This window comes from Otolemur garnettii, unplaced genomic scaffold (genome assembly GCF_000181295.1).
Source record: "Otolemur garnettii isolate 467f Iridium unplaced genomic scaffold, OtoGar3 scaffold00021, whole genome shotgun sequence".
Classification (NCBI taxonomy): domain Eukaryota; kingdom Metazoa; phylum Chordata; class Mammalia; order Primates; family Galagidae; genus Otolemur; species Otolemur garnettii.
Window position 1 is genome coordinate 8,133,558 of NW_003852416.1, and position 25,035 is coordinate 8,158,592.

Here is a 25,035-nt window from a genome sequence, read left to right on the forward strand (position 1 = left end):
CCTCACTGAGCGCTGAGGATGCTGGGGAGGAAGAGAGCTCTCAGACACTCGCTCCTACTTAAGCACTGCCACCAACCGTTTTTAAAATGAATTCTCTCTTAACCTTCCCCACAACGTGATGGGGATGTTTGTTCCATTTTATAGAGTAGGCATCTGAGATGGGAGAATTACTCTGGTGGTTAATAAAGGCCACACAGTAAGAGACAGAACCAGGTTTCAAACCCACAACTAACTGTCTCCCTGCAGGTGAAACTCTTGAATTATCCAGGGAATTTAACGATCTCTTTTTTAACTCATCTTCCAGAAGCTTAGGGAAAATGGCATGTACCTGGCCATGCCCTCCTCTGAGCATATGAATTTTCAGGGCCCCTAAGAAGAGATGGGGGCCCAGGAGAACCACAAACCCTAGAAGGAGAGCCCCTGATTTTGGCCTTATAGTGGGCTCAAGGCCGGCCAACCCTTGTGGGGTCCCTCTGTAGGGAGATTTCATCAGGCAGCCAGGATTTGAATGTGGACATGCTGGGTTTTCCAGGACATCTGGATGGATTTTGAGGACGATAGGCAGAAAATTCTAACTCTGATGTTCCTGGGAGTTGGAGAAGGATGTGTCCTGTGTGGTGTGATCCCTGCAGAGACAGGGATGATGGGGAATGGACTTTGACTTGGGGCGGGGACCTGAGGTCACTTTGGCACCAGTTGGTGAAGTCACCTTCTTCTATTTCTCTAACTCTCTGGGTTGTCACAGGCATCAGCAGCTTGGGGTTCCCAAAGTCCTATCCTGGGGGGTCTTGAGGGAGGGGAGAGTCAGGCAGTCCCTAGGGCCATGAAATTTGCTAGGGCAAAATCTCTCTCTCTTTCTCTGTCTCTCTCTCTGACACATACACACAAACCCAATAATATTATGAAATTCTAGGCCTCACATCTTTTTCCTTCTAACCACTGTTTCTTTGGACATTTCCTGTTCACTGGGATTTTTCAGACAAGCCCCCCAACGCTGAGACCAGAAGTACCTTCTTCCTATTTGAACACAGCAGAGCAATGTGGCACAGGCTGTGTTGTCCCACGGACCTTGTTGTTCAGATTCTAGCCATGACCCTCACCATCCAATGGCTCTCAGCCACGATAAATTCCCTAAACATCTGTAACATGGTGACAATGACATCCCCTCCACCAGAGTCCTGTGAGAATTAAATAAGATAATGTAGAAAAAGTGACCCCTGTGGTCATTATGTTTGGTCACCTTGCATTGACGTGTATCCAGATGTGGCAGGGACAGACGTTCCCTGACTGTGCCTTAGCTTTCTAACAAGTAAAGTCACTCCCAGCCTGGGCTGTAAGGGGCCTCTGTGCCCAGTCATCCCATGAACCTGTCCTTGTCCAAGCACCATGTGGAGTCTCTGACCTGGCAGGTGTCTTGCCCAGGTTTCTGCAGGTTTCCTGCACAAATCATGCTGTCATCGATCATGTGGTCGTAGAGTCGGCGGGAGTTGCACAGAGTGTTGGCAATCAGCTTGACTTTGGCGTCCAGGAGTTGGCGGGACCCCTCCCCTGTGGAGTGGAGAAAAGAGTCATTGCTGTAGGGACCAAGGTGGCGCTCCATCAGAAACTGGTGGTAGTAAGAATAGGCCACTGTCTCTCAGCTCAGTAAAGGGTTTTCCCAGGAGACAGGCAGGAAAGCCTTGCGTGCAGCCCACATTAGGCTTGTGCTGACTAACTACTGCACTGACCATGGTGCTCCAGAGTGTTTGTTTCCCTTTTCTATCTTCCCAATGAGACCATGAGGTTCGGGAGGACAGAGATGGTGTCATAACCATTTTAAAATTTCCTATGCCTCACCAAAGGGCTGACACAGAGCAGATTCTTAGTGGATGAATGAATGGCTGGATGGATTTTGTGCCCTGGTCTTCCTAAAGCAGCATTTCCCCACCACCCCCAAAGATGATGCAATTGATCAAAACATATCATTGACTTTGAACATAAAGTCCTAGAGGCCTATTCATGAGAAACAAAATAATTCTAGAGGCCCCATGAGATCCCCATCTAAGACATCACCACACTGACCAGACCATATTGAACAGAGCTGAAGTTGAAAGGTTCAGATGGACCACAAGGAAGGTGGCTACAAAAACAGTTTCCTGTTGACTCTAAATCAAACTAGCCAGAAATCTCCTTTCCCAAAGCGTCTGACAAACTTGTATATTATATTGTACTTTCTTCATCAATGTAGACCTATTTAAAGTGATTCTTGCTGTCCATTATTAAAGACAGGATTTGAGAAGGAAGGGAAATATATTTTGAGTATTTGGGAAAGACTTGAAATATTCCTCTGAATTTTTTGTGGTAGAAGATGTAGTCTTGCCAGTACTATGAAGAAAGTGACTGTTAGGTTACTGTTTTGGATAAGACCAAACGCTAAAGCCAAATCAATAGCTTGACTTAACAATATGGAACATCAATTCTATTGATGGTCCTGACCAAAGCAGCATGGGAGGGACAGAGATGAACGAAGCCTGCCCTCTGCCCTCCAGGACCTCACTTAGTGAATATCTCTGTAGAACCCTATCATCTCCTCTGATCATGATTCCAAACCTCGGAGGTAACTATTGGGAAACTAAAAATCACTTGTTCAGTGAAAAAGCCAAGAATCTAATTCAAGTCTGTCTGACTCCAAAATTTATGTTTTTTTTTTTCTAGGAAATTCTCTTTCCAATCTGTCAAAGGAAGAAAAGAGGGATCCAGGGTCAATGCTTGATAAAAACCAAGTACCCAGGGGCAGGGGCAGGGGCAGGGGCAGACATGGAGATCAGGAAGGGTCGAGGAAACAGGTGATGAGATTTAACTAGAGCTTGAGCAACAAGGCAGAAGTTTTCTTTTGATCATACATTCTGAATATAACACTTGAAGTTCAAAAGAGGGCTGGAGTTTGGCCCTTTCTCCTCTGGCTGAGGCAGCTGGCCTGAGTCACGGGAGGATGCAAGCTGGACTCACCTGTTTCTGTAACTCCCCAGCCAGAGATGTGGCATTCGGTCCCAGAGGGAAAGGGAGCGTCGGGGAGGCACACGGTCTTCACATATTTGGATTCCAGAGCACAGTGGCCATCCACTGGCTTTAACTTGAGCAAAGCTAGGTGGGGAGAAAAAGAGGGTATAATGTTGCCTGTTTGTCAGAGAAGCATCAGTGTGGACTTACCTTGGGAGGAGACTGGAGCAAATCCCCTCCTACCCCACCCCACCTCACACTCCTGAAAAACATTTTCCTTGGTCATTTCATGTTCTGAACTTCCACCTGAGGAGGAGTATGGCTTCAGACTGAGAGTAATACCGAGAAATAATAATGGAGTTCAAAATCATTCTTAATCCATTAAAAAAAAAAAAACAGACTGTAAGTGAAAAAGGAACTAACAAGGAAGGAGAGTAAGGTCAGGGTCTGTGAAGGGAGACGGAGCAGAAAGCTGAGCAGCCAGTGGCTTAAGAACATCAGCGCCTCTGCACCCAAGCACGTCTGTCACTGTATACACATCCTGTCACTACTTAACATGCACATCACTGTCCCCATTTACACAAGAGAAAACTGAGGCTTGGGCAAGTGACCAGCCCCTGGCTAGGAAGTCAGGGGGCCGGGATTCAAAGCCAAGCTCATTCACGGCACAACGTTCGCAGCATCTCTGCCTCTCAATATAAGTGCATGTGCCCACATAGCCACAACACCAATACACACTCTTAGCTCTAAAAAGACCAGGAATATATTCTCCACCTTACAGGATCTTCAGGGGACCAAAGTGACCACAAACACCTTCTAGAATCAAGCCTCAGGTTCAAGACCCACAGCAAACCCGCGATAGAGAGACTTGCCAATGTCATTGTGGGGAATCTCGTCCCGTTCATTGTAGTGGCTGTACTTGAATATCTTCTCTACCCCAAAGCTCTGCTCATGGAATTCTGTCTTCTTCAGGTCCTGGTCCCCTAGCACCACTTTCAGATGTTTAGCTTTTATGCTGCAAGATAAGAAAATAAAATGGTCAGAAAATAACCCTGGAATGTGAGACTGAAGCCAAACCCCGGCTCTGCTCCTGATGGGCCGGGTGACTTTTGACAAAGCCCCCGACCTCTTGGCCCTGGCCTCTTCATCTGTAATCTTTGTCTCACTCACAGAAACTGCTGTGGGGTCCAGATACGAAGATAAGAGGAAACTGCTTTATTAATGGAAGTGAACTCCTGATAGAACTTTTATCCCACTTTTTGGGGAGACTTCCCATTCTCCCTGGGACTTGTGAAAGAACAGCCACTGCCATCTTGAGCAAATCTTTTAAAATCTCTGCCAGTGCTAATGTTTGCTTGCTTAATATCTCTTGGGGAGCACCTCCTAAAATCCCAGAAGAAATTTAATCACAAGATGGACTGGAAGCCCTTCAAGGCTACTTCCCAAACCTGGGCTTCATGGGGCCAGCTCTGACCACGAACACAGGGAACTAGGAGCTTATGACTCTTAGCTCCCCAAAAGCTGCTTGCATCTCTGAGGCACACAGGAGGCCTGGCTAAAGACACCTGACCCAGAAGGCTTTTGGTGATGGCATGAAATATGGAGTAGTTCACAAGAGGTTAAGGAAGCAGACAGAATGGGATTTACATCTCATCCGCCTGCTTCCTGTCCACATGACTTCAGGCAAGGTGTTAAACCTTCCCAAGACTCAGAGCTCTCACTTATGAAAGGGGAATAACAATAAACTCTTTCTCTCCACAAATATTTACTGACCCTTGCTAGGCACAAAGAGACCTGCTTGAGGCACTGGAAATTCTACAAGTAATAAAACAGATAAAACCCCCCTCTCTCCCTTTAGCTTGTCTTCCAGTAGAAAGTTGAGGATTAAACATCATGTAATACACACAATGCCCATGGTGATCATTCGAGACACGGTAGCTGTTTTCCATTTGGTTTTAAGCAGCCACTCTTCCACCCTTAGAGCTAGATAAATCTCTTAGTCCTGCGAGAGTTACCAAGACGCTGCTCAAAAGGAAAAGAGAGGGCACCACTGTACTCTCAAGTCACCCTGGTCTCTGTCCCCAATGGGCACCTACTCAGTGCAGTGGGCGGCAGTGAGCACCCAGCAAGGGTGTATCAGTGATCCCCCGCAGAAGTGGCCCTGGGGCATGGAGACAGTCAGAGGCAGAGAGGTCTGGATGGACGCCTGCCATGGGTGCTTGCCCGCCGTGCTCTTAAAGCCTCCATAGATCCTCTTGATCTTCCGCTCTGCTATCTCAGTCCTCCCGCAGGACTCAAACCCTGAGGGCTCAGTCGGGTTTTCCTGTTGGTACGTGAGGTCTGCAGGACACAAGAAACACATGTCACTCTATTCACCCTCCTTCTATCCCCAAAGAAGGACCTGGTCAGTGACCAGCAAGGGCCTAGAGTGGGGAACACACTAGTGCACAGAGGTGGGCATGAAGTAGGTGCACAAAGGATACTTGCTGAGTGTATTGATTAACATCAAACAAGTCTATAGAATTAACAAGGAAGACTTCTTGTTTCAAAGCATGTTATTCTTAGTATCAATGTGTACACACACACATCAATGTGAATGTAAGTATATATATCCATCAATGGGTATGTATCAGCTAGTTATTCACTAATGTACACATAGTTGGGATTTTTTTTTCAGTGTAAATGGCTGGATATCCAGATAACGTAGGAGAAGTTAGATAAGACACTTGCACAGATGACTGTGATAAGAGGAAAGAGCAGTAAGTGTTCATGGGTAATGTGGGTAGTGCCTTGATTTATTTCTTGGGGTTTGTAAGGAGGAAGAGACAACACTTCACTTGACAGATCAAGGAGGACTTCCTAGAGGAGGGGATACTTGAGTTGGTTCTCCAAGAATGGCTGGATATGGACAAGAGCAGATATGTGATGGAGTATTCCAGACAGAGGCAACCATAAGAGCAAAGATGCAGATGTGAAACTGTTCAGGGAGAAACTCCCATGGGTCAAGGTAGGAGGGTACATCATTCCATCATCTGTGGGCCCAGAGGAGTGCCAGGACAGACTGCATGGGGGCTCAGCCAATGTTTTATCACCACTGTATACCCAGGGCCTGGTGTAGTGTCTGGCACATAGAAAGCCCTTGGTAAATATCTGCTGGATGCACTGACTTGGAGCCAGGAATATAAACTCACAGCTGAACCACCTGGCCTGAGCTTACAGAGGTATCTAGGCTGCATGGCATCTGGAGGGAGCAGAGGGTTGGGAGTTAGATTGGCATTGGGATGGAAATTGATAGAGCAGGTGTGGGAGAAGGCTGGGCAGGGGGTGGGGCACCAGGAAGTTATTCTAAGGATCTGCAACCTTCCCACCCTTGGAGCCTCTGGGCAGCTGGAGCCTCACCTTGGGCTGAGCAGGCCAAGACTTCACAGTACTCCCATTTCACCTTGTCATTGCCAACTTTAATGAAGCACCAAGGCTTTTTGTCTCCATCTGGGTTTCTAAAATACAAACCAAAATAACTCATAGTCACTAGAACCTTTGTATAAGTGGGTGCCAAGCTCTTATACCCCTTCTGGGACCAAATTCCTTTTGAATCCTGAGGCTTGTTAACAAATCCTGGCATGGAAGAGTGGTCATAGGCTTTTTGGCAAAACTTTAACTTCCAAAGGACAATCCCATGGACTGAGGAATAGTTCACAAGTCTTGTGCCAGATCCATGGGAAATATCGAGTTTTTTTGTGGAAAAAGAAATGAGATCCTTGCTGAAGACCCTTCTTTGCCAGAGAAGTAAAGTAGCAACAAAAACATGGTGAGAGTGGGTTTCCTCTTAGAAAGGTTTGGGAATCCTCAGAGGAAGGTGGCTGACAGGGCCCCTGAAGATAGTTCCATGAAGTAGAAGGTGACTAGTGTTTTGCGCAAAGGACCTCTATCACTGCTATGTGACTCATCTAAGTCATTGGCCTTGATTAGAGACACAGCAGTGGGTAGAAACCAGCATAAGGGGAAGAAGTTAGGTAGGGTCATCAGCAGGGAGGGTGCTGGCATTGTCCTCACATGGGAAAGCCTGAACATCCTTAGGGCAGAGACTGAAATACCCAACACACATTCTATCTCCTCCTCTACATTTCTACATTGAAATTAGGTGGGGCCCTGTGACTATTTTGCTTCTAGATTGAGGTAGTAAAAAAGCTATGTTCCATTTTCCAGTCTCTTCTTGTCCTTTTGAACTTGTGGAGCTGAATCCCAATTCATCACCACCACCAACCCACATGACACACGCATTGTTATTAGTGAGAAATACACTTTGATGTTCTTGAGCCACTGAGACGTGGGGATTGTTTGTTATAGCAGCATCACCTCACCTATCCAGTGGAGGAAAATCTTGCCGGAAAGAAGGCTGATGACTTTCAATGATCTGTTTTAAAATCAAGTGACCGGGAGTGAGCACAGAGAAGAAGATAATTCTGACCTGCAGAAGTTGTGCTCCCCAATGCCATGGTCCTCAGCATCCTCCATGAACATGTTGTAATTCTCCTGCAAGAGGAGGTGGGAGTTCCAGTAAAGGCACGAGTGCTGGTTGACTGTCCTACTCACTTGCCCTCGGTAAGAGTAGCCATCACCAACGTAGCAGTCATCAGGACCTCGGAGAGAGCAGGCAGGGATGTGAGAACTGATAGCAATGGGCACACAGCTATCAGAAAGGGCTTGGTGGGTGTATCAAGTGCTAATAGGACCAGGTCTCAATATTTATCACCTTAAGATTTGACCACAAAGTTTTAGACCAAAGGTGCTTGAATGTTCAGCAATTAACCCTACTTAAAAACATAAAATCTATAGTGGTTGTGGAAGGTGGGAGCTTAGTTCCCTTAATTTGGGCTCACATAAGAATTGATGGGTGGGCTGAGACCAAGGGATGCCCTGGTAATTTGCTTTGCCTGAACTATATCACAGTTTATTACTTTCTTTACATGGAGCAAATATACCCCATGCCCTTAGGTCGGAAGACTGAGGCAATAGTATAATGTGGGGGACTTAACTTGAACCACATTGTGGCAACAAAACCCAAACAGAAAATGATTCCAGAAGCTTGTTGCCCTGAATTTCTGATGTGGTGGTAGAGACCCATACCTATTTCGCAGAATTTGCCCCTGAAGTGGTCAGGACAGGTACAGGAGAACTTGGATCTCCGCTTATTCCGGGAGCAGGTGCCACCGTTCTTGCAGGGGTTTGGCCTGCACACAGGAGCCACTGTGAACACAGGAATGGGGCCAGGAAGGTTCTTCAGAAGGAGGTGCAGCCTACAGCTGAGATGACAGGGGATACTGGTGGCACTCTTCTGCTGTCCATCCTTTCACAAAACATGGGTCACCAAAGGCAAAAGACAGACCTACTGACACTCTAACAAATGTACAGATGCGCCTTGGGCTGACCTTGGCTCTGCCCCTTGATAGCCACGTGGCCATGAGTAAGTTAGTGAATCTCTCTAAATGTCAGATCCTTCTTCTGTAAACCTCTTCCTTGATGTGTTTTTGGGAGAATTCGAGAGAGAATGTAAGTCTCTTGCAATAGTGTCTGACTTGTGACTCGATATGTATTAATTTCCCTATATGGCCCCTCTCAAGAATCAATCAGGACCTACTTCCTGGAGAAAATGAATTTCAGCATTATTCTTTTCAGACTGGAAAGGACATAGATTAGTCAATTTCCACTGGGCTTTCCAGGGGTCCTGAATCTTTAGAAATCCTCATGAAAAGGGCCATCTTGGATGCCCTGAAATCACCAGATGCATCTGGACTTTTACACAGTAGGATTCGGGAATGACCCAGGGCAGAGAAAGCCTGGCAAGGAAGGGGCCTCCACCACTTACCTTTAGAACAGTGTTGACCTGTGTAAGGATATTTACAGACACAGCGGTGGTGAGGAGGACTCTGGGTAATGAGACATTGGCCCCGGCCACATGGGTTGTTCTTGCACTTGTTTTGCACTGTAAGAGATTCATGGAGACAAAGCACAGGACAGTATTTGGGACCCATTTTACATAGAGTGATACTTGTACGGTACTTTTGGGGAGTGGGGGTGGCTGCCAGAGCGCGTGTGGCCTTGTCCATGGTGCTGAAATGCCACACCACACCAGGACAAGGCTTCTCTCCTCTCTTATCCTTGGACCATGAGTGATCCCTTCCCGTGTTCCTTCTGGTGCTTGTAGTCTTTTCTTTATTTTATATCTTAATAAAAGCTTTGATAATTTTTACATCTTCATCAAGCACAGTCTTATTTTAGTCTCTCCATTTTACAGCTGATTTTATACTCCATTCGTAGTTTCATCTTTTTTCTGGGAAGGGGAGAGATAAGCCCTGATATCATGTTTATCCCCAATAGCCCCTACCATCCTGAAACATCTACTGAAGTAATTTATGGACTTAAATGTAAAGACCAACTGTGGTGGCTCATGCCTGTAATCCTAGCACTCTGGGAGGCTGAGGTGGGAGGATCCCTTGAGCCCAGGAGTTCAAGATCAGCTTAAGCAAAGTGAGAGTCCCTCTCTACTAAAAATAGAAAAAAAATTTGGCAGGGAATTGCGACTACTACCTGTAGTCCCAGCTACTTGGGAGGCTGAATCAGGAAGGTTCACTAGAGCCTAGAAGTGTGAGGTTGCTGTAAGCTAGACTGACACCTTGGCACTCTAGCCTGAGAAACAGAGGGACACTCTGAAAAAAAAAAAAGAAGAAGAAAGAGAAAGAGGGAAGGAAGGAAGGAAGGAAATAAGAAAGAAGGAAAAGAAAGGAAAATGAAGGGAATAAGTAAAGCAGAGACAGAGGAAAGAAGTCAAACACAAAGCCCTATATGAGAGAGCGGGAGGAAGAGTCTTATGTATGTGTGTGTATACACACAGACTTCCTGCCTCCCACCCACAGTTACACGGTTGCCAGATTGGAAACAATCCAGTCTCTCTCTAGGGGTACACTTAGGCCATGCAATATCTATTCTTGATGTTTTATCCCACAGCCTCATGTTAGGCCTACAAGAGCTCACTAAAGGCAGACACAGTGAGGATGTCAGGATGAAAGAGCATGGACTGTAATGTCTGTTCTACACCTAACTAGCTGTGTGACCATGAGCAAGTCCCCTGCAATCTCTGGGCTCCTTTTCTCTAACAGAGCTAAGCCTTACGTCCCCTGAGATCCTCTTCCATGCAAGGACACTCTTTCTCTGTTGTAGTTAGTCAAACACTCTAAACACAAAGTTCTGAGTTTGGAGTACCTCTTGCTTGGAGTCCAGCTCTTATCCCCTCTTGGCCTCAATCTGCGCATCTGCAGAGTGAAGACCCTAGTTCTTTCTCACAATGCAGGGGTGAGGATTCAGTGGGATGCTGCCTGGGACCCTGAAGAGGAATCCCTCATGCAGGATACAATACCTGCAGTTTTAATCCTTTCTATGGGATCACTCGGCTGCTCCTCACCCCTACAGCTGGAGGAGGAATTGCCTCTTGTTTAATTCAGAGGGTAGACAGACTCTAATGAGATGCACTCACCTTTCTGACACTTGTTCCCAGAGAAAGGGGCTGGGCAGCTGCATGTGAAGGTGGTCCCATCAGTGAGGCAGTCCCCACCATGTTCACAGGGGTTGGGTTGGCACGCATCTAGGACACACAGATAGAAATCAATATTGGTAAGGGACAGCAGGTGGAAAGTCCCCACTTGTTCATCTAATGTCAGTCTTCTGCCCCCAAACAAGGGAAGGAACTGTATAGTCAATGATTGGGGAAAAGGAGAAAAACATACATTGTCCTTAAACTGCAAGAAAAACTGCAGTCACCCCACCAGAGAGGGATGCAGGTGAGTCAGAGGAGCAGCGAGAAGGAACCGTGGCTGTCTCCCCTCGGCGTGGCTTTGGATGGGGCCTTTTCTCATTGAGAAACTCCCCTTTTGCCTCATCTCTGTTTTTCTCCTCCCAGTCTTGCTGGGAGTGCCACGGGGTCTGTCTCTGATGCTGAAGGCATTTCACAAGCCTGAAGACCTCCCCTACTTCCAGTGCCCAGGGGTGGAGGTCAGGATTGGGGAAAGAAAACCCACCCCTAATGAAACACGAGCTTTCTGAACATCAGGAGAGAAGACCAAAGGCAAGAGGGTGACAGAAGAATCGGCGGCGAGGAGGAAATGACCCAGTGGCCTTCATCTTTCTTCAACTACTTGTTCAGTTAGATTTTGTCATATTTCATCTGTGCCTTTGGCTTTTCATGGTTGTCTGAATGGCTCTTCCCTTGGGGAATTCTTTATCCTTCTGTTCACACACATTGCTCTTTGGTTCAGGAACTAGGATCCCTGGGCCCAGCTCTTGTTTTGATGGTTCCTTCTGATGTTCCCCGGTGCCCTGTATCTTGGCCCTGCCTTCCAGGCCACTTCGCACAGTTACACAGCTTTTATTCCAGCTGCTAAGTGCTTCCCCGTCCTTCTCCTGGTTTAGTCACATGGCCTCGCTTGGGCGCAGATTCTTATTTTCCTTTCTGTCCCATTTCTTGGGTTAAGAAGCCACACAAAAAACAAAAGCGTGGTAGAGGCACACATGTGGGGTACACACATACACATACCCCTTAACAGCTGTGGAAAGCTTCTGAAGAGTGAGAGGTGAAAGAAAATCACAGCAAAGGCAGAGGGAAGGAAAGTCCCAAAGCCAAACTGTTGAACGCTGCAGTCTGGCACTGGACACTAATGCAGACTCTCTGCCATACTTAGGACCTGACCCGCAGTCTAAGAGCTATGGGACTGATTTTGACCATGATCGCTAGTCAGTGTCAAAAGACCTGGGTGGTGCTGGGTTAACCTGCCGCATGACCTTGACCAAATCAGCACCTCTCTTAGCCTCACTTATTTCATCTGTCACTTGAGGGCAGGGGATGTGGAATCTAAGAACCTCCCCAGTGTATGATCCTTACAGTGTATGATCCCAACTGGCAAAGAAGCCCGTCTCAGTGAATTCTTTGATACTTATTTTATGATGCTGGTCAGAGAAGAAAAAAGATAGAGGCCCTTGCAAATTATCACATATACGCTCCCCTCCAGACATGCCACCCTCCCCCCAGGAGACAGATGTGGGACCTACCGTCCTCCTCGTAGTACCAGTCGGGGTTGTCAGAGTAGGCAGATGTGCTGTTGGTATTCTCTTCCTCGTCGTAATATTCAGGGCTGTTCTCATAGTAGTTGGGAGTCCAATCTACAGGGGTGGGAACAGGATATAGAAAGCCTATCACCAGACTCAAGTAGGTCAGCATTTTATCTAGTCAAACACCTTTTTCCCAAATGGTTCAAAGCCCTGAAGGAAGAATCCTGTGTCTTTTCAGCTCCTCACAGTGACAGGGGTGGGTGGGAGGGTTTCAGGCTTTGTGCCTTTTCATTTGGGGGATGTAAGGCCTTGGTAGGGTCAAGAGCACCTGATTAGAAATGGGGAGAAGAAGTCGAGTCCTGCCTTCCCACTCACAGAGACCTTGAATAGTCAACTGTATTCTTGGCACCTTGGTTTTCTCATCTTTGAACAGCAGGCAGAGGATGGGGGCCTAGCTGGTTTCCAGGGTCCTATATGGTGTCTGCCTAGGGTCACATCACGTGACACTCGAGCACATGGTTGGGAGTTTCTGTGAATAATATTTCTCCATGAGACGTCAGTGGTCCTCTTAGCTTAGTGAAGTCAAAGAAACTTTTCACTTTCCTTTAGGTCTTGGCATCAAAGTACTTCCAAGTTCTATCTATAGAGTCATTCTAACAGATACTATTTATTGAGGCCTTTACTATGGCAGGCCTTGTGCTAAGCACTTCACATGCACCATTTTATTTCACTCCCACAAAAATCTAGGAGTTTTTAAACTCTATTTTAAGTTGAGAACCCTGAGGCTGAGTAACTTGGCCAAGGTCACATAGCTAATAAATGACAGGATATGAGCTAAGGCAGTTTGTCTTCATAAAACGGCTACATTTCACTCACTTGACTGCTTCAACTGGCATCTTATATTGTCTTGAATACATCCACGCTTACCCTCAGGAAAACGGGGCCAACCATCCCCACTGAATATGCAGCCCGCTCATTAGGAATTGCCCAAGGACGACCTTGAGAAAGTTCACGGGCTCATGCCCACTGAAAGATAAGACCGTGAATGGAGTCACCCTCAGCTGTGAACCTCGTGCTGGGCCAGTCTCTGGGAAAAGCAGGAGTGGATGAGGCTGGACTCAAGTCCTTTGCTCTCTAGAGCCATGGGAGATGCTGCTTGCTCTGTGGCTGGTAGTTTTGTGGAAGTTTGGGATTTGAAGAAAGTTGGGTTGACTTTGCTCTCTCCGGCTGGCGGGAGTGTGGCAAGTTTGAAGCTGCAAGGAAACTGTCCAGAGGTGCATATGATAATGAAGCGGGAGCACATGCAGATAGCTGACTTGAAACGGCCTCCCACGGAGCCGGCTGATGGCCTGGAGGATGGCACTTTAGGGAAGCCTGATTATCAACCACATTATCTCACTCGTCTCTCAGTCATTCTGTAACGGTCTTTATCTCTTTGGCTTTTGAAAAATCGACTTTTGCACAATGGCTGTTTCATATTTCCCATTAAAATGGAACTATCTTTTTATTTCTTTTTTGAATACGCCAACTCTGGTTCCTTGCCAAAGTTTCACCTCATTTATCACAGTGTCAAGTCAAGACTCCCTTGGCTGGCTCATTATTTCTCCCGAGCTGCTTTTCCCCACTATGGAAATGCTCCTGGGGGAGGCCACCTTTCCAGGGATGAGGATCTAGGTTGAAGATAAGACTATTGTCTTCCTGGAGCAAATAAAGTTTCCTTCCACCCAGCACGACAAAGCAGGGAAAGAGAGCGAGGAAGTGAGAAGGAAAAAAAATATATTTTCCTGAGTTCGACGTGAAAGATTTCAAACTGACATTTTGGCAGAGACAATGGGGTCTGGTAATGAGACGATTGCATCGCTTATTGATTTCTTTTTCTTTGAAAAATGTATTTTTGTTTTTTCCCAATAAGTGTTTATAGACAAGTGCACTTGGGTTTGCTCCTGCTTCTCCCACAGGTTGGGGGTCAGGCAGGCTAATCTTGGCTAGGTCAGTAAGAATTTCTCCTTTTGCAGACATTTGGAAATGGGGAAGATTCTTAGGTAAAAGGAATAGTGTGCCTTTTCCTGGTAATGAGGGGTGAATGCGATATCCATGAGAGGACTCGATCCACACTACTAACAAGGTCTCCTCATCTCTCCCTGAAGCTAAGAGGAAATAAAGTATGTAGATTTTGAATCATATTCCTGCTAAGCAAGGCTAAGCAAGGCCTTCTGTTTTCTGGAATCCAGGTCCTTGATTGAGGTGGGTAGAAAGAAAGCCAGCCAGGGAAAGAGATCAAAGGGGAATGAAGAGGCGAGAGAGTTAAAAGTCACTACATGGAAGTCTGGTGGCCTCAAGTTCCACACTAGGAACCTGGTTTGGTATGAGCCAATCTGATGACAAAAGTAGCTTCTATTCCCCACCCCTTCCTATATCCACACTCCTCAATATGACTTTGCAGCAACTCCCACCCACAGATAGAGTCAGTTTTCCCACTTCTTGGGTCCAAGCTGACCTTGGGACTTGCTTTAGTTAATACATGTGTGGAGGAAGGACGGTGTGCTAGCTCAAAGCCTTGTGCTCACACTTGCTCTCTCTCTCTCTCTCTCTCTCTGTCCTGCACCCCTGTAACTGCCATGGGAACAGTTTGGCCTGCAACTCTTGGTTCTGCAAGAGCATAAAAGAATATGAGAAAAGCAGCAGGCCCAGTGATCCAAGCAGAGGCCTCAGATATGTGAGGAATACCAATCAAGATCAGCAAAATGAGACCTCAGCCAGTCCACCAGCTGACTGCAGACGTGGGAGCAAGCCCAATCAAGATCATCTGAGCCTAATGCAGACCAGAAGAACTTCCCAGCTGAACCCAGCCTAAATTGCCAGCCTAAAGAATTAAGTCTAAGTACAGGGTGGAGGTAAAGTCTGTGTGCAATTTAAAATTGCACATGAACTTTATGGCCACTCTGTACATAGTCAGTGGTTTAAGCCACTAAGTTTGGGGTAGTGCCCTACGCAGCAATAACAAACTGGCAGAGCTTTACTGATACTGGGTTGTCGGTGGGAAAAGAATTTTAGATACAAGGGCATTCCTTCGTGGCCAACTTGGCTGGAGGGCTTCAGGTTTGATGTTTGGATCTCAGATAGTGCTCTCTATTGGCTACTTGGTCTATTTGATTTGTTTCCTCTAAGTAGATGAGTGGATTCTTAAGAGCAAGAGTAAGTTCCATTGTTTTTTTCTCTGTTTACCCCACCGTGCCCAGCAAAGAACCCCGTGTATAGTTAATGCATGTGTTTGACAGACTGACTTTTTCCTTTGTGGCCCAACTTTCTGCCTTGCACACAGCAAAAAAAAAAAAAAAAAAAAAAAAAAAAGAAAAGAAAGAAAGAAAGAAAGAAAGAAAAAAAAAGAAAGAAAGAAATGTCTGCTTGAAGCAGAGCAAATGAGGAATTTACAGAAAACCATGTGAGATTTGGGTCAAAGGTATTTAGTAAAGAAAATGCCTGATGAGTTCTGTAGACATCTAGAAACTTTCCCACATGCTTCCTGGGTAGAGAAGGATCACAGCCTGACATAAAGTTGGTAGGTTGTAGAAAAACAACTTATCAGTCTAATACTTTCTAATTCCAGAAATTATCAGGAAGAATGGTGAGAGTATGTGGAGTTAATAGCAGGCTATAATACACTGAGTGTTTTCTATGTATCAGACACTAAACAAATGTGGTTGCACTCCATCTTATCTAACCCTAAACAATCCTATGGCGAGGGTATTATGATTCCTATTTTACAGCTAAGGAAAAGCTAAGGCCAATGGGGGTGGCACCATAACCCAAGTCCACCTAATCCCAAGTCTTGTTTGCCTTTTTACTATCTTGGAACCTCTTGTGGGTTTGGATTTCGTGCAACTCCATGGGTTTTGGCTTTCAGGAAATAATACCCATTGGGAAATCTTAAGCATATGCTCGAAGGTCCCTTGACCAGAGTTAGCATGGTCTGTGTTTGGGGTCCCTCAGAAGACCTCAGAGTTCCTGTGATGGGGGCTTTGCAGCTGCTCTGGTTAAGGAGCTTGCCAGATGTGTGGAACGGAATAAAAATCCCCGGAATGTCGTCCCTGTTGGCAGCATCCATCACTGCGGCACAGACAGCTCCTCCAAGGGCCTCCCCCAAACCCCAACCCTGTCAAGCTGCATTTGATGCTTCCGATCTGGCTGACGGGGCAAGCACAGCAGAGACCCTCCCTGGCAGGCAGCAGGACAGCTGATGGATGGGCTCAGCCTGTGTTGCCAGGCAGAGCCACGCCAGCTTTGAAGAGGCGTTTCCACAGGCCTGCTGGCTATTGTGTCACCTGCTTTGGGGACATGGGCAGAGTCTGCACTGTTTGATGGCCTCCTTCTCCACCACCCACTGGGGACTGTGGCTAGGTGCCTTCTGCCCCAGAAGCCCTGTGGTGCTCCGTCTCCAGCAAGACCAGCCACAGAAGCAGCTTGCCCATAGGCATGAGCTCCGTGTTGCCTTCACCTCGTTATTTTCTAGAGCCAGCAGGGATCTGACAAATTCCATCAAAGCCAACCCCTGTGTGAAATTAAATCAGACACCTAACAGGGATGTTTTTTATACCTAATCTATTCTTTGCAGAAAGGCCTGCCCATGTCTCATCCCAGGCCACAGCTAGAGGCTGACGAAATACCCTGGGATGCAGTCCACAGCTCAGGAGCTGCCCGCTTCAGCGTCCCTTCATCTACTCATCGAGCCATCAGAAGCTGTCGGCAGAGTTCTCGGGAAGCCCCGTTTCTCGGGATGTTAAATCTGATGCTCCCCTCTCCATGTGTGTGTGGTCATGTTTTTTTCCGCCTGTGCTTAAACACTTCCAGTGATGGGGAACTCATCGCTTCCCAAGAGCTGTCAACCTTCTAGACACAAAGACCGAATCTGCTCCCTTTTCTGTGATTCCCGTTCATGAGGGCCACTGCTTACAGTTCTTCAAGTTGTTCCCTGTACGATTCCAGAGGGTCACATCCTCATGGCAGGCATCTTTTACAACTTCTGGCAGCTTAACACAAAGACACTTCTGATTTCCACAAGTTTGCCTCATAGGCAAGGGATGGGATTGCTCTTCAGATACGTGAGGGGAGTAAGGCCCATCAGTCTTCTGCACCCCTGTTTCTTCCATTCTGTCACCCCACATCTTCTGAAGCTCTGTGCCTCTGACGCCAAGGCCCAGGGAGCCCTTTAATTGTGCCCACGCTCACGGCTGGGGAGGAAGCCGCTCTTCTTGCCCCTGGTTTTGGCCCCTCCTGGACTCCATGTATGGATGAGGGCATGGCTGGCAGCAAGGGGATCCCTCCAAAAAGGGGTCCTCCTGAGGAAGGGAACAATCTGTTGTCAGATACTCTCCTCGGCTTCGGGGACACACAGACACGCTCAAAACCCCTCATGCCCTACTCGTGTATTCCTCCCCAATGCCACAAATGCTCTCTGATTGCGTGGGGGGAAAGGAAAACCTGGCATTACTGGCTTTGTGCAGGCATAAGTCATTCTGCCCATTCTGAGCTTTGCTGTAGAGAATATTGGCTGTCAAACTGAATTTGGCCTGGTGGCCGCCATCTTTGTTGCAAATAAATCTGTGATTCAAAGTTTAGATGTGACTGCAGCCTTCACGTGCTGCCTGCCTGGCTCTGGTCCCCTGTGGGTGCCCAGCCCAGGTTCCTATAGTCAGGAATGTTGGCCTCTGGCCAGACAGAGCAGTAAGAGAAGTCTTCTGCCCCAGGGCCCAGAGCAGCAAAGGGAGGCTGGGACCCAGAGTCAGGGGGTGACGTGGCACGAAGGACTAGCCCTTTAGGCCGGGCACTGTTGTGGGTGCCAGGCAGAGGGAACAGGGAAGGGAGAAGGTGAGGACCTGACTCCGTGGGACTGAGAGTCTATGTGAGACAGGACCCACTGGGTGGGGTGCAGGAAACAAACCAACTGGGGGGAGGAGACCTGGTGAAGTGCCAGCAGAAGTTGTCACCAGTAGGGGGGGCTCAGCCTTGGGAGCAGCCTGGAGTGAGTGGGGCGGCACAGGAGCCAGCCTGGGGCCAGGCTCTTGGCCCCCCACAATCGGAGAGCATCCGTGGCATTGGGGAGGAATATGTAAGTGGGGCATTTTGAGAGTATCTGTGGGTTTCCCCAAAGCAGAGGAGAAGATTTGACAACAGCCGCTAATGTGCTCTGTGACCAGGAGCAAGTTTCTTCCCCTCTCTGGGCATCAGTTTCTTTCTCTATAAAATCAAGGAGTTGGGTGACTCCAGCAGTTTTTCCCAGGGGGTCCCGAGACCAGGCACCAGGGATGTCCGTGAGCAACTCAAAACTGTGCAAAGCATTGCACTCTGGGAAATTCTCAAAAGTGCCTGTGACACACCTGAATCAGTTACAGCCTGACATCCCATGCTTAGGTCCCCTTCTCTTCATTCTAGAACCAGACTGGGATTGGTGAGAAGCCGCAGGATGACCCACACACTCACCTGGGTCCAGATCTTCGAGAAAAGACAACAAGGAGAACTGAAAAACAAAACAACACAGCAGAGCGAGGTTGAGACAGGGGCATGACCGAGCTAGCTGGGCGCCATGCTGAGTGCCTGTCAGCCACAGAGGATCAGAGCCAGGGTGCAGGAGCAATGGGCACTTTCTGATGGTTGTGGTTGAGTCAGGGTTGGTGGTGGTGGTGGTGGGGTCTATGTGAAGATGCCGCACTGCTTGCACTCCCTGAGTGGCATTGCCCGTCTCCACCACAGGGACTCATGGCACTTCTGTGCACCTGTCCTTGTGCTCGAACATGTCTGCCCAGGTACATGATAGTGACTGGCAGCTGCTCTCCACCTGATTGTGCACTGCTGCATTCCGTTCTTATAACAACCCTACCAGGAGGATTTCACTAGCTTTGTTTACAGATGAGAAATTTTGGACTCAAAGGTCACACAGCTGAGGATTAGGATTCATACTCAGATTTAGGCATTTTCCCCAGGAGACAGCTCTGGGGGACCAGGGTAGATGGACATTTAAAACTCTCCAAAGACTGCCATTGTTCTTAGAATAAGATGCAAATACCTCCATGGCTATAATCTACAAACCTCCTCCCACTGCCCCTTACTAAGCTTTAGCCATACTTGGCTTCAAAATGGTATAAGGAAAGTTCCTCCTACCTCAGGGCCTTTGCACTTGCCATCCCCTCTGCTGAGAAGCCCTCCCTCATGACCTTCACTGAGTCTCAGTTTAAATGTCATCTTCTCAAGGAAGGTTTCCTGAATACCTTATCAGCATAGCTTATCCCCAGCCTCATTATTTTGTCACTGGACCCATTCTTTCCTTCCATGATCCTGATTATAGGATATAGTTTTATACTGGTTTATTTGTACATCACCTGTCTCTCACATCAGACTCTCAGGGATGCAGGAATCTTGTCTGCTTTGTCATTGATGTATTAATGCCCAATACCTGGCATACTTGACACAGGCCATTCTTCAAATTTTTTTGCTGAATACTATAACATAAATTGCACATGCTCCCCATAAATTTGTATCAATGAAAAGGAAACAGGTTTTGTGGAACAACTAAATAATAATGTAAATAGTTCTTTTAATATGCAGTACTTAACCAGAAAAAGAAAGTTTTGCTCATTTAATAACTAGTCTATGTTCTCTCATTTAAATCGGGAGTGAGAAAACTGGGGCCACTGGGTCAAGTTCAGAAGTTGTGCTTTTATAAATAAAGTTTTATTGGGACACAGCCATGTTTATTGTTTGTGTATGGTTTATGGCTGCTTTTGTGCTATAATAACAGAATAGTTCCAACAGAGAAAGAATAGCTCCAAATATTTACTATTTAGCACTTTCCAAAGTTTGCTGACCCTTAATTTTAAAAAATGCAAGTTCTGTCATTCCACAGATTCCCCTTTGGGTCTTGGCTGCCAGAAAGCTGAGATCAATGCAATGCATCTTCCCAGGACCCACATCAACCTAGACAGTTCGGTGTATTTGCTTTCTCTACCCTCAGCAGAATTTTTAATTTTCTGTTTTACTGTAGGCTTCCTTAAATGATTTGGGGGAAGTAGGCAGATAATAAATTAGGAAAGAAAGATAAAAAGAAAGAACAAATCCTGATACGATGTACTGAGGACACAACATCAATGGGTAGTATTCTTGGCAAAAAAGCTTATCCGGAATCTATTCCTAAGAAATATGACAGATCGAAATTGTGAGATCCAGAATGTGGGGCATTCTACAAAATAATTAGCCTTAGATTCCACAAAAATGTCAACACATAAAAGACCAAAAAGATGGGAGAACTGTTTTTTTGTTAAAGGACATGACAACTAAATACAGCGTGTGATCCCAGATTTGATCCTGGATTGAAAACAAAGGTACAAAGGACATTACTGGGTGTGACGATTTGGATGTTTGTTCCCTCCAAACCTCGTATTGAAATGTGATCCCCAGTGTTGGAGGAGGGGCCTACTGGGAGGTGTTTAGGACATGGGGATCCCTTATGACTAGATTAATGGCCTCCCTCGGGGTGAGTGAGCTCTCTGTTGGTTCCTGGAAGCGCTGGTTGTTAACTAGAGCCTGTCACCTGCCCTTCTCTCTTGCTTTCTCTCTCTGCATGTGATCTCTGCACAGCCCAGCTCCCTTTCACCTTCCATCACAAGCGGAAGCAGACCAAGGCCCTCAGCAGATGTAGTTATCCACTCCTGGACTTTCCAGCCATCAGAATTATGACCCAAATGAACCTCTTCATAAATTACCCAGCCTTGGGCATTCCTTGATAGCAACACAAAATGGACTAAGACATTAAGACAACTGGGAAGTTCAAATACAGATTCATGCTAATGGTATAATCCTGTTGATATTAAATTCCTTGAAAGTAAATAATGGTATGTTAGTTTTGTAGGAAAATATTCTTAAAAGATGCATGCTGAAATATTTAGGATAATCTCTGCAATTTACATGCAAATCATTCAACAAACACACACACACACTCAAGAATGAGAGATAACACAAATATATCAAAATGTTGACAATTGTTGCGTCTATCTGGGTGAAGAATATTCATTGTGTTATTCCTGGGACCATGCTGCCGGCTAATGACCTCGCAGTCCCCAGCCCTGTTTCTGCAGGCAGTGAGATAAGGACAGGCATTCTGTCTGGGAGTGGAGGTGGGGACTGGTCATGGAAAGGCAGCCAGAGCAAGGGCAGTTCAGGGCTCAGGGGTGGCCCTGGACTGGGCTACATGAGCAGGCAACACATGAAATTGACTTCTCTGGGAGCAAGAAGGGGCAAGAGTGGAAGCTGAGGACACAGTTACCCCTTCTTCCATCTCTCTCTCATCAAGGCCAGTCAGTGGTGCCTTCGTCCTGGTTCCTGCGCCCTGCCTCATTGGCCCACCCTAGAGCATGCCCTCTCTGTCTCCAGCCAGGTTCTCTATGAATTCTTCTTTTTGAGATGAATAGGAAGGGCCATACCTGTAGAAGTGGGCAGGATAGGAGAAAGGACTTTGAGGAACACACTTCCTCAGGGCCCAACAGGGAAGAGCCCCCCAGGACCTGTGTCTGGGCCAGTGCTCCAATCTTGGTTCCAGCAGGAGCCTGGGGGACAGCCAGGTGCCATGCTGTCCACAGCCAGCAGGTGGCAGCCGTGCCCTTCCCAGGAGCAAGCAGGCGGGTGGAAACCCAACAATAAGCAAGCAGAGACTTCCCGGTTCATGCTGCTGCCTCCAAGCTGCATGTCAGGGGGTCACAGGGATCTCACTGTGTCCACCCGCAGAGACCATGGTGAAGCATGGAAACTGGCAGCCCAAACCCCAGGCTGGATACCTGGAGACCATGCGGGAAAGGCCAGGCTAATAGCAAGTTATTTATGCCCCACACCTGGATTCCCAAAACGCAATGGGGAGGGCAGACACAATAATTACCCCCTTTTCTCCCATTCTTCCACCCTGTCCACAGAAACAGGGAAAAAATGATGGAATAACTCATACAGCTGGGACTTGGAAATGAGGAAGATGGGCTCCGGAAGTCGAAGGACATGAGGAGGAAGGAGAGATGATGACCTCAGTTCACATTTATAAGGGCTGCCAGTGTCCCAAGGCTGTGCTGAAGCTTTTACATACATTTTGTCTGGTTTATTGCACATAACGCTTGATGATTAAAGTACTATAATTACGTCCATTTTAGAGGTGAGAAAACTGAGGTTTGCCGAGATTAAGTTGCCCAAAATAACGCAGCTGGTAAATGCTAAACCCAGGACATGATAGAGTCAGTCTGACATCAGAGTGCTTGCTTCTTGTCACTGCTGCACGAGGAAGGCACAGCATGCATAAATTGTAACAGAGATCAAAGGGAAGGAAACAAAAGGGCCCCAACCTTAAAGGAGGCAGGGTGTTGAGCTAGGCTAAAATATCGGGGGGCCTTGTTCTTGGAAAGCTTTATAAAAAGGCCTGTAGAGAGAGACTGGACCAGGCCTGCCAGGTCACAGAGAAGGCCGCTAGGCCCCTCATGACAACTGGGGAAAGTGCAAAGTCCAACTTAGCCTCACCCTGTCCACTGTGGTGGATGTCTTAACAAATCTCTCCCCCCAGATCAAAAGGCGTGTGCACCACTGCCCACTTCTCCCACCACACCCATTCCTCGGTTCAGCTAAAACATCATGTGAGCCCAGCTGGGCCAGCTCTTCTTACAGGGCTGGACACTGCCACTTCCTGTGCATGGGAAAGTAGGGGCTTTGAACAGATTTAGAGAGACCATCCTCGACCCAACTGCTGTTCCTTCTACTCTACACCTGGGCTTTCCGAAGGAATCCCTGGCTCAGCACGACTGACCTTCGAGATTAGGAAGGTCCTCAGCAATGTCAAAGTTCCCCAGCGACAAGTGAGCTTAGCTTGTCTGGAAGTCTGCTATCTTCAAGGATAGGGCTGGTTAGGGAGGAGGACAGGGAGGGGCAGAGAGAAATCCCAGGTCTCTGGGTCCTATTGATTTACAGCATAATCTCCCAGGGCAGGGGTGGGGGATTGGGGGTGTGCGTGCATGTAAATCTAATCTATTTGGTCCTGTCTTTAATCCAGTACATGATTTCAACTCAGATTCTTTCTCTGTCTTTTAGAATTTCCAACCTTCCAGAAAACAAAATAAAAAGGCTAAAAGTCTGAGTTGATATGTTCTAGAAATTAGTTGATGGAAAATGTTCTTAGAGGATTAGAAAGTGGTAGCAGGGGGAGGTGGAGCTAGATCTGCCTTGGGGGGGAGAGGCAGGCAGGCAAAGGGTTAGTTCAGAATGAACCAAGAGCAGAGAAATCTTTTACCTGGTTAGTAAAGGGCTGGGACTCTGATCACAGTGATCCCTTCCTCCATGGACATTTTACCACATCCTGGGGGGAGACCAGATGCCTCCGAGCCCCAAGGAAGGATTGTGTTACCCCACAGGCAGCTGAGTAGGAGGAAACTGAACCAGGCCAAGGGAGGCTACAGCTGCTGAGCTGGAAGGGGGACAAGGACAAGTGTGCATGGCTCAGCAGGGCCAGTCTCCATTGCTGGACAAGGAAGTCAGGCCAGAGCGAGTGGTGGAGGTGGCAGAGGGCAGGGTTGAGTTCTACTCCATCCTCCTGCTCCATCCTCCTGCTCCAGCTCCTGCTGCCACACAGCTATGTCATTTCAGCCTGAGTTGCAATAATCACTGATTAAAGATGAGACAAAATAGATTGGACCTATGTGCCCCCATCCCCAGGGAGTTACACTACAAATCAGTAGGACTCAGAGACACGGGATCACCTTATCCAGGATAAGAGAACCTTGTCCTGAAAGACACCAGGATCAGTGACTTTGCCAAGCCAGGCATTCCTTTTATTTGAAAACTGTGGTGAAACATATGTAATAGTTTTCGGTTTAACCATTTCTAAGCAAACCATTTAGTGGCACTTCTTACATTCCCATCGTTGTACAACCATCACTCTCTACCCCAAGCTTTTTCATCATGGCCAACATAAACTGCCCATCAAACAATACCTCCTCATTCCTCCCTCCCTGCAGCCCCTGGTAGCCCCTATCCCACTTTCTGTTGCTGTGAACTTGTCTATTTGGGGTACTTCATGTAAGTGAAATCCTGTAATATTTATCCTTTCACGACTGGCTTTATTTCACTATGCATCACATTTTCAATGTCCATACGTGTTGTGGCATGTATCAAACTTTCCTTTCTGTTTATAGATGAATTGTATTCCATTGTGTACATGTCTCTATATCTATCTATATCTATCTATGTATCTATCTATCTATCTATCTATGTATCTATCACCATCTGTTATCTATGTATCTATCACCTATCTATCATCTATCTATCATCTATCTGTCAACCTATCTCCTATCTATTCATCTATCATCTATCTCCTATCCATCTATCTGTCTATCTATCTCCTATCTATCTATTCATCTATCATCTATCAATCTATCTATCTCCTATCTATCTATCTGTCATCTATCTATCCATCTATCATCTATCTATTCATCTATCTATCTCCTATCTATCTATCTATCTACCTATCTCCTATTCACATATCATCTGTCTCCTATCTATCTGTCTATCTATCTATCTCCTATCTATCTATCCACCTATCACCTATCTATCTATTATCTATCTATTCATCTATCATCTATCTATCTCCTATCTATCTATCAATCTATTTATCTGTTGTCTATCTATCCACCTATCACCTATCTATCTATCATCTATCTATTCATCTATCATCTGTCTATCTCCTATCTATCTGTCATCTATCTATCTACCTATCAGCTATCTATCTGTCATCTATCTATCCACCTATCATCTATCTATCTATCTCCTATCTATCTATCTATCTCCTATCTATCTATCCACCTATCACCTATCTATCTATCATCTATCTATCCACCTATCATCTATCTATCTCCTATCTATCTATCTATCTCCTATCTATCTATC

The 25,035-nt window shown here is 46.7% G+C and overlaps 1 protein-coding gene across 1 annotated transcript in view; it reads right to left on the reverse strand.

Moving 5' to 3' along the window:
• The window catches only part of HABP2 (hyaluronan binding protein 2), a 33,390-nt gene that overhangs the window by 1,131 nt on the left and 7,224 nt on the right, over positions 1-25,035 (reverse strand). The window contains exons 2-12 of the mRNA XM_003787338.3: positions 18,556-18,592; positions 12,079-12,189; positions 10,511-10,618; positions 8,846-8,962; positions 8,107-8,226; positions 7,448-7,619; positions 6,379-6,476; positions 5,076-5,319; positions 3,852-3,994; positions 2,989-3,123; positions 1,403-1,548 (exon numbers count right to left, since the gene is read on the reverse strand). Of these exons, the coding sequence (XP_003787386.1) occupies positions 1,403-1,548; positions 2,989-3,123; positions 3,852-3,994; positions 5,076-5,319; positions 6,379-6,476; positions 7,448-7,619; positions 8,107-8,226; positions 8,846-8,962; positions 10,511-10,618; positions 12,079-12,189; positions 18,556-18,592 (1,431 nt within the window). The remainder of the gene's footprint in view (positions 1-1,402; positions 1,549-2,988; positions 3,124-3,851; positions 3,995-5,075; positions 5,320-6,378; positions 6,477-7,447; positions 7,620-8,106; positions 8,227-8,845; positions 8,963-10,510; positions 10,619-12,078; positions 12,190-18,555; positions 18,593-25,035) is intronic.